General features: G+C 60.7%; 1 protein-coding gene across 1 annotated transcript in view; it reads right to left on the minus strand.

Moving 5' to 3' along the window:
* Positions 1-763: 763 nt before the first annotated feature.
* The window catches only part of LHX4 (LIM homeobox 4), a 13,136-nt gene continuing 4,985 nt past the window's right edge, over positions 764-8,914 (minus strand). The window contains 6 exon segments of the mRNA XM_030033798.2: positions 764-2,183; positions 2,185-2,474; positions 2,565-2,736; positions 3,316-3,470; positions 3,684-3,886; positions 7,223-7,394. Coding sequence (XP_029889658.1) covers positions 2,076-2,183; positions 2,185-2,474; positions 2,565-2,736; positions 3,316-3,470; positions 3,684-3,886; positions 7,223-7,394 — 1,100 coding nt within the window. The 3' untranslated portion in view covers positions 764-2,075.

Genomic DNA, 8,914 nt, shown 5'->3' on the forward strand with positions numbered 1-8,914 from the left:
GAGGATCCCGAACCCAAACAGGCGACAGTGCTAGAGCAGGCGATGCCGATGGTGGCCACTGCCCTCCCGTTGAGGAAGAAAATCCCAAAGAAGACAGCAGCTTGCTAAAGAGCATCCCGAGTTTATTTGACACCACTTTCCCTCGAGGCGAGGGGGTGACTGTACACATCTCATGCCAACGCACAGGAGGCAGGGTACAAAAGCAACACCCCAGGCCCGAATTCAGGGGGATTGGGGGGGTCCTTTTTCCCCAAAGACATGGCAATAAATAAGGTTTTATTCTTTGAATTTTTTTTATTATTATTTTTGTTGGGTTTTATTTTTTTCCCCCAGGAAACAAGACTCTCACTTTCTGGAACTGTACAAAATTTACACAGTGAGGGGAGGGGGCGTTTGGCCTTGTCAAAGGGGGATGGAGAGCAGCAGGCACGGCTTCCCCCGACAACCCCCCACCAGCCGCCCGCGGTGCCCGGCAAGGCCGGGGGCTTGGCACAAAGCAGCACCCAAGGCTGGGGAGGGGGGAGGCACATGGGTGCAGCTGGGGCAACACCTGCAGCACCAGCACGCCCAGCCAGGGGGGGCAAGGAGGGACAGGGACATACCAATGATGTGCTTTCTTGAGTGGCTTTTTTTTTTTTTTTTTTTTTTTTTAATTTTTATTCTTTTTTCCCCTTTTCTTTTGGAGCTCCCCTGCCCCAGGCTTCTGGCAGCAGCCAGCTAACTGGATCCACCACCACCCCTCTGTGAAGGGCAGCCTGGGATCATCAGCATCACCCCAGAGCTGGAGCAGGGGTGGTGGGCACCCCTCAGCTGGGGCATCCCTGCAGGGCCAGGCCAGAGCCGGGCACCCCGGCAGCAAGCGTGGAGCTGGATTTTATCCATCAGGCTGAATGCCTTCAGCTTGGCAAGGGCGGGGGTTGCAGGCTGTGCCGGGAGCGATGGGCAGGTGGCCGTCACAAGCCTAGGGATGTGGGTTTTGAGAAAGGGGCTGGTAGTGGGTGGGCCCGGCCGGGAACAGACCCCATGGGGCTCACGGGCTGTGCCAAAACCACCCAGGTCCTCCCTGGCTGCCCGCACCGGCCCCTGGTCCTGTCAGCCCCGTGGCACTGGAGAAGGGGGGTGGCTGATGGCTGAGGGGTCTCACACCCCAATCCCCTCTGCTGCTCACCGTCGTGCAGCTGCTTCTGCAGCTGATGAAATGCCCTTTTTCCCCTCTTTGGGGGTGTTGGGGGGTTGGAATTTATTGCAATACCCTCAGAGCAAACATTCCCCACCTCTCCCACTCACCCTTCCCTTCCCCAGCACTTGCAGCAGCTGCTCTGCACGTGCCAGCCTCGAGCATCCCGGCCGGCCCTGCCGCTGCCCAGCGGCATCTCAGGCTAGAGGCTTTTTTTTTTCTTTTTTAATTCCTCCCTGCTGCGCGACCGAGGTAAAACCCACAGTGACGCACCGTAAGCACTCCCACATGCCTGGGGATAAATCACGGCCCCACAGCCACCGTGCGACGGCTTCGGTCCCACTGTGCCTGGAGCGGGCAGCATCCCCCCCCCGGGCAGTGGGGCAATGGCCCTGCCTGGACAGGTCCCCAGCCTCGCTAAAATAAACCCTTCTACAATATAGACTTTTCTTTACGCTGAAGCTCCAGGCAGCGCCGAGTCATGTTGCAACTCCATATCGAAAAATAACTCTTGAAAATAGCAGCGGTGCTCGGCAGGAGGGGTGCAGGGCTGGTGCGGGCACCGGGACGGATTCTGCCATCCCCGATTGTCCTTCCCTCCCGCCGGCTTACGCCATCGCACATCCCGCCGTGCCCCAGCCCCGCGCCGGAGTCCTCACCGTGCGTCCCATGTGCCGCCGACACCTCTCTTGTGCTTACACCCAAAGGCATCCGTGCCCCCCACCCTGGGCACAACCGCCCCTGGCCATCGCCGATGCCGCCCCCCCACCCCTCCAGCCCTCCGGGGCCGATTCCCATGGGAAATCCTGGAAAGGTCAACCGCCGGCGGGCGCCCTCGGTGCTGCGCTTGCGGGCTGGGGGGGAGCGAGGGGGGGCCGGGGCGGGGGGCGAGCGGCGCTTAGAAAGGGGGGTGATCCATGTCGTCCAGCCAGGAGGCCGGGCTGGTGGGAAAGTCTGGGTACCCGACGCTGCTCCCCGTGGAAATGTCGGAGGTGGGGCCCCCCCCCGGCCATGGCCCGCAGCGTCTGACTCACCCCCTGCGCCCCGTGGGCCACCAGCCCCAGGCTGCCGTCCATGGCGTAGTCCAGCCCGTTGAGCAAGGGTGGGTGGGACGGCAGGGAGGAGATGGAGGACGGCGACTGGGGGAGGCCGTAGGGACTGCCGTCCCGCAAGTCCTGGTACGACTGTCCCGTCCCCTCCATGGAGAAGCTGCCGTTCAGCAACTGTCCGCCCGCCACGTCCCCCACGGTGCCGTAAACCCTGTTGGTGTGGCCGAGCTCGGAGAGGATCTGGTCTTCTGCCGGGGAAAGGAGGGAGAGCAGAGGGGGGGGGTCAGCGCAGGGGGGAGCCCCGCGGCCCCCCCGCCCCACGTCGGTGTCCCGCTCACCGCGGAAGCTGAGCTCGCTGTCGCTGACGCCGCAGTCCTCGGCCGAGCTCTCCTTCTCCAGCTTGCCGCCCCCGCGGCTCCTCTTGACGCTCTTGTAAAACTGGCCCCAGCGATGCCGCCCCGCGTCCTTCTTCAGCCGCTTCTCCTTGGCCCGGCGGTTCTGGAACCACACCTGGGGAGAAATGGGGATATCGCTGGCACCACGGCACACTGGCACCCCTGCATACCGGCACCCATGCAAGCCAGCACCCTGGCACGCCTACATCCCAGCATGCCAGCACCCCTGCACTTCTGCCACCCAGCACCCCTGCAACCCCATATGCTAGCACCCCTGCAACCCAGCACTCCTGCAACCCAGCACGCCTGCAACCCCGGCACCCCAGCACCCCAACACATATGCAACCCAGCTCCCACACACCATGTAAACTAGCACTCCTGCAACCCAGCATCCAGGCATCCCAGCATGCCAGCACCCCTGCAATCCCACGCACCAGCACCCCTGCAACCTAGCATGCCTGCATCCCGGCACACCAGCACCCCAGCTCCCACGCACCCATGCACCCCTGCAACCCATCTCCCGGGCACCTATGCTACCCCAATACCCCTGCCACCTCTGCATCCCCTGAAGACTGGCAGCCCTGCACCGTGGCACTCCTGCACCCCTGAAACCCAGCACCCCAGCACCCCGGTGGGACCCCTATGTCCCCCTTCACTAGCGGCGGGGTGGAGAGGGGCATCCCCGTGGCCTCACCTGCACCACCCTCATGTCGAGGCCCGTCTCAGAGGAGAGCTGCTCCCGCACGTGCCGTGCGGGCTTGGGGGAGTTTTTGTAGGCGTTCTTCAGCGTCTCCAGCTGCTTGGCCGTGATGGTGGTCCGGGGCCGCTTAGCGCCCGCCTCGGAGTCATCTGCGAGCAAAGGAGCCGGTACCAGCCCCGACCCCGACCGCAGCAGCGTGAGCAACCCCAAACCGCCAACCCACGCCGCTGGGGAAAAGCTCCCCGAAACCAGCCGCCCCAGAGCCCGCAGCGACACCTTCCCGCAGGTGTGATGCCGGTGACATGACCCATGGCCACCCCTTGGTGTGCTGGCCCGCCTCATAGCCCTTTCAGGGTGCCTACCGTTCTGCTTGGCGGTCTCATAGTCCTCCTTGCAAACCAGCCGCCCGTCCTCCATCAGGTAGAACTCGTCGCCGGTGGCCAGTTGCCGGCTGCAGATGATGCAGGCGAAGCAGTGGAGGTGGTAGACGAAGTCCTGGGCTTTGCGGACCACCTGGGTGGGGGGGATGCCCTGCTGGCACGCCGTGCATTTGGTCCCGAAACGCCTGCAAGGAGAAGCGGGTGACCCTGAGCCCCCCGGCGAGGTGGGCTTCGTCCGGAGATGGGGTGGGGACCAGGAGACAGGGCAGAGTTTCAACCAGCAATCAACCTAATTATGCATGACACTTCACACGGCAGGGGTTTATCTTCTTCACTGTGAAAGATGGGCCTAATGGAGCTGAGGAAGGTTTGATTTTAATGGTTCTTTTAACTAATGCTTATAGGCTGCCTGATTTTCCCCTGCAAGGACAGTACATATTTCATCCACATTAATACCAAATAAATTAATTACACCGCCCCGCTAGCATGATGAATCCCAGATTAATGCAGAATGATGGGGCTCTTACACCGTAATGACAGCCCGACGGGTGCGTGGGGCGTGCTGGCTTGGGGTAGGTGTGGGCCCAAGCAAGCCCACAGCACGGCTGCAAGGAGCATGCAAGTGTGGAAGAAGCATGCAAGAATGGTGCAAGGAGTGTGCAAGGAGCATGCGAGAAGTGTGGAAGAAGCGTGCAAGGACCATGTGAGAATGGTGCGAGAAGTGTGGAAGGAACACGCAAGGAGCATGCATCTGGCCCAGCAGCCAGCAGATCGCATGCACTCTGCTGCAGAGAGCCTGGGGTGTCCAGGTGCACCCAGCTCATGGGCGCACCCATGTGGGTGCAGCCCAGGCTGTGGTGGAGTGTGGTTGCCCTATGCAGGCATGAAGGCTAACACCCAGATAACACCTGGATAACACCCAGATAACAGCCGGTGTACACTGAATTAACAGTGCGAGGGCGACACGTGCCACGAGGTGGTGGCAGCAACAGGAGAAAGTCAAAAAATAAGTGGTTATTGCCACTGGTGTTTCCAGCATCAGCCATGTGGGCTTTGCGATTGCCATGGGGCAGATCCCCACCTCCCACTGGCACCGCAAGGGCTCTGCTGGGTCTCTCCTGCTCCCCCCAGCACCCCTAAGCACCCCATCAGCAGGGGGCCAGGACCCTGCAGAACCGTCCTGGCATTGCAGCAGCAGCCCAGGCAGCAAAGCTATCAGAATAAATCTGTCCCCTACACCTTAAACAGACCCACCTAGTACGAAGGAGGCAGTCCAGGAAAACCCAAGCCCTCTGGCCCCCAGCCCCGAGGCTGCAGGGGCTGGCGGTGGCGTTCAGGGGTGTCCAGGGGGTACAGCCAGCCTGGACACCTCTCGCTGCCCTCCGAGGGCTGAACATCCCCCACGGCTGCCCGTGCCCTCCTGCCATCCGGAAAGCCAGGGCACTGCCACCAAAGCTGCGTCCCCGAGATTGTCCCCGAGTCACACAGGTGTCACACAGGGTCGGGCTGCAGGCAGCAGGCATGAGTGGTGCCGGCGCGATTTCGCCAGCTGCTCAAAGGGGTGTTGGAAGCAGAAGGCGAGGAGGGAAAAACCTGTTTTGTCTCATTTTCTGGGCTTGTATCCTAAAGGGAGAGTCCCCGGACAGTTGCTGGGGACACCTCAGCTCTCCCAGAGTCAGCTGGAAGGGAGTGTGGGAGAGAGAGGAAGGGAGGGAGGGAGGCAAGGAGGGAGGGATGGGAGCTGGAGAGAGGAAGGGAGGGATGAAGGGATGGGGGAGGGAGTGATGAAGTGATGGAGGGAATGGAGGGATGGGGGAGGGATGAAGGGATGGAGGGTGGGACAGAGGGATGTACAGAGGGAGGGATAGGACAGACAGACGATGCTTCTCTGTGCCCAAGGCTGAGCCAGTGCACACTCTGCAGCTCCCATCCTCCCTCTACCCATCCACCCCCCCAGAACACTATTAAAACCATTTTAACACACTGCCCCAGCATCCTGGGGTGTTTCCACACCACCTGGGGACGGCCAAACCCAGGACAGAGCTGCACATGGCTGGGGACCAAGAGCTGTGATTTGTGGGGAGGGAAAAAACGATTAAAAAAAAAAATCAAAAAAAATCTGGTCTTTTCAGAAGCGGCTCCTGCATTGCAAATCTATCTCTGAAGTTGGTCTTAAATCCTCACATCCTCCGCAGGTTACCTACCCCAAAATCAATGAGTGGTTGAAAGAAAGGTGAGGCGAGAGCCTGAGCGAGCGCCGAGATGCTATTGATTGGCACCAAATAATCCAGGCAGGACCTCATCTAAGAAAGTCGCTGATCTTTCAACTCTAATTAACATTGATTACCCGCACCTTTTGGGTGACTATTTAAATGACTTGGAGATTAATAGGCTGGAAAATATCAGAAGTGAAGTGTTATTACCCAGGCTGCTTTGACCGTCGCACGTTCCCCAACCGGGAAGGAGAAATTCAAGCTGCATCTTTGGACCTGATGGCTGGTGGGGCGGAGGAGGGGGGGATGTGGGAGGCCGGAGAGCCTGGGGATGGGCAGGCAGGGAAAGTTCTGCCCGGGGATTAGCACGGGGCATAATCACTATCAGTTGGTTTAGCTGGCCGGCCGGCGGTGGGGAAAGATGGGGAGAGCCGGCGTGGCCGGGGGTGAGCAGGAGATGATGGCGTGGGGAGGTGGTCCTGGTCCCCGAGGTGCAGCAGCTGCTTTTCAGCTGGGGCCCATCATCTGCACCCGGGCAGCAAGAGGCACCCGCTGGCCAGGATCTGGCCCTCCTCCCTGCGGGAGGTGTAAAGCAGCAGCCCTCTGCTTCACAGCCATTCACCGCCGGCCGAGCTGTGCCCGGTCCCAGTGCAACACCCTCTGCCATCCCTTGGGAAAGCTCCCAGATTTTGCCAGCAGCCGGGGACTAGAGCATCCCCGCTAAGAAGTCCATTCTTAACGGAAAACGGGTTGTCCTGTCCCGTGGGAGCAGGGAAACGCTGAGGCTCGGGCATCGCACAGCTTGGAGGCAGCTGCCAACGAAATCAAATGAGGTTTTTACACTACCAGGAGCAAAAAAAAAAAAAGGATTAAAAAAAAAAAACAGAAAAAAAAGGTAAAAAGATGAAGGGAGAGAAATGGCATCGGCAAACCCCGGCTAGGTGAGCGAGGGGCTCGGGCAGGAGCAGGCAGCGCTGCCGCTGCCTTGCGCGGGTTTCTCCTGCCCTCTAGCTCCGATCGGAGCCGGGGCCGCTGCCGAACCACGGCGGCTCACTGTTCCATGGGCGTTTGAAACCGGTACAGGGGAGCGAGAGGAGCATCAGGGAGATTTGGGGCCTTCGGAAGGTTCAATCCCAACAAACAGCATCCTGCGGCAGCTGTAAAGCACCGTTTCATTATTTCCACAACTTAAAAAAAGATGAAGATTTTGGAGAAATTCCACTTAAAAATAAGAAGTTGTGTGTTTGTCTGCTTTGCGGGCGGGGGAGACGCCGCTTTCGGGGGGCTGTGCCCCCGAGTGGTACTCACTTGAAGAAGTCCTCCTTGCAGTAGACGCTGCCGGCCCGGGAGAAGCAGCGGTCGGCCAGCTGCATCTGGCAATCGGCACACTTGAGGCAGGAGCTGTGCCAGTGCCGGTCCAGGACCTTGAGGATGAACTTGTCCAGGATGTGCTGGTTGCAGCCGGCGCACTGGGGGATCTCTGGGCGGGGGGGGAGAGAGATGGAGAGAAAAGCAGCGTCAGCCACCGCAGTCCCCTCGCCCCCGCGGTGCCCCCACCCAGCCAGTGTGGCCAGCAAAGCCCCGCGTTGGCTCGTGCTGGTGCTTTGCGGGGTGATGAGCTGCCGCTCCTCGCCTCGCCGGTGTCCCAGCACATCTTCCTTTGCCAACCTTCACCAAAAATCCTTCGGGGTAGCAAAACCCACAGCCCTGCCATGCACAGACACACACACACACACACACACACACACACACGATGCTTTTCCCTTCTGCACCCCATTCTTCAGGCTATGCTCCCTACCACCCATTTCCCCGCCTGCCTCTCGCTCCCTCTGGGACAGCATCCCGCAGCCCCCGACCAGGGACACAGCTTGTTGCTCCCCACGGCCACCCCGGTCCTGCAAGGGCCGGGCTGCCAGGGTGACCCACAGGTTTCACCCACAGGGTCCCAGCTGTGAGCCAGGGGCGCAGGACGCCAACTACCTCCACCCCACCCGCAGAGGTTTTTACAGCATAGGCAAACGTTTCTTCCCCTCCACTGCCGCCGCACCCCGAGGACCACGAGCCGCCCGTGCTAGCCACTGTGCATCCCCCCCCGCCCCGCTCCACGGTCCAACACCCATTTGCTTCCCAGGACCCTGGTTTTCACATGATGGGAACAGCACATTTCCACCCGCTTTCTGCCATCCAGCTGGAGCGTTACGGACCCCCGTCGCTGGAAAACATGGGCAGAAGCGAGGCCAGGCCAGAGCAGTGCGGTGGTAAGCAGGGGGAGAGCGGCGGTGGTGGGTCCTGCCCCATCCAGTGTCCCCCCCGCCCCACTACAGCACCCATGCTGCGGGAGGGTGCTCGGCGAAGGAGGGCTTTTCCTAAGGCAGGATGTATACCCGGCCATCCGGACTGCCTATACAATGTCTGCCTATAGATGGACAGCTTCTGTAGATCTGGAGAGCTGGATATTTATCTCTCTCTCTATCTGCCCATAGTTCAGAATAAACGAGAGGTGCTGTAAAAGTCTGGAGGAGAAGATTGCCCGGTAAAAGCCAGGCACATCACGCTGACACGCATGCATGAAAGAAGATTGATTTTGGGGAGGGGGGGGGAAGCCATGCCCGTAGCTGGAGCATAAGAGCAGGAGAGATGTTTATGGATAAGGGCTGCCTCCCTCTCCAGCCGGAGAGCGGCTGACAGTAAATAGCACCGGGGGTGGAGGCGGGGGTGGGGGGGGGGGGTGATTATATATTATTTTTATGCTGCTACAAGTGCTGGGGGGGCTAAGGAGGGACCCAGCGGCCGGGCGCAGCTGGGCTGCGAGGGACAGGGGATGGGGCGGCAGGAGGACCCGGCCCCCGCATCCCCCCCGCGATGCCGCCTGCTCCCGGGGCCCGGGAGCCCGCCGGGCTGGGCATGGGGGGGGCGGCGATGGGGACAGAGAGGGAGACCTCCTGCACCCTGGCCTGGGTGCTACCGGGAGGGGAAAAGGGGGGGGGGGGAAGGATAAAG

The sequence above is a fragment of the Aquila chrysaetos genome, chromosome 12 (genome assembly GCF_900496995.4).
Source record: "Aquila chrysaetos chrysaetos chromosome 12, bAquChr1.4, whole genome shotgun sequence".
Classification (NCBI taxonomy): Eukaryota; Metazoa; Chordata; class Aves; order Accipitriformes; family Accipitridae; genus Aquila; species Aquila chrysaetos.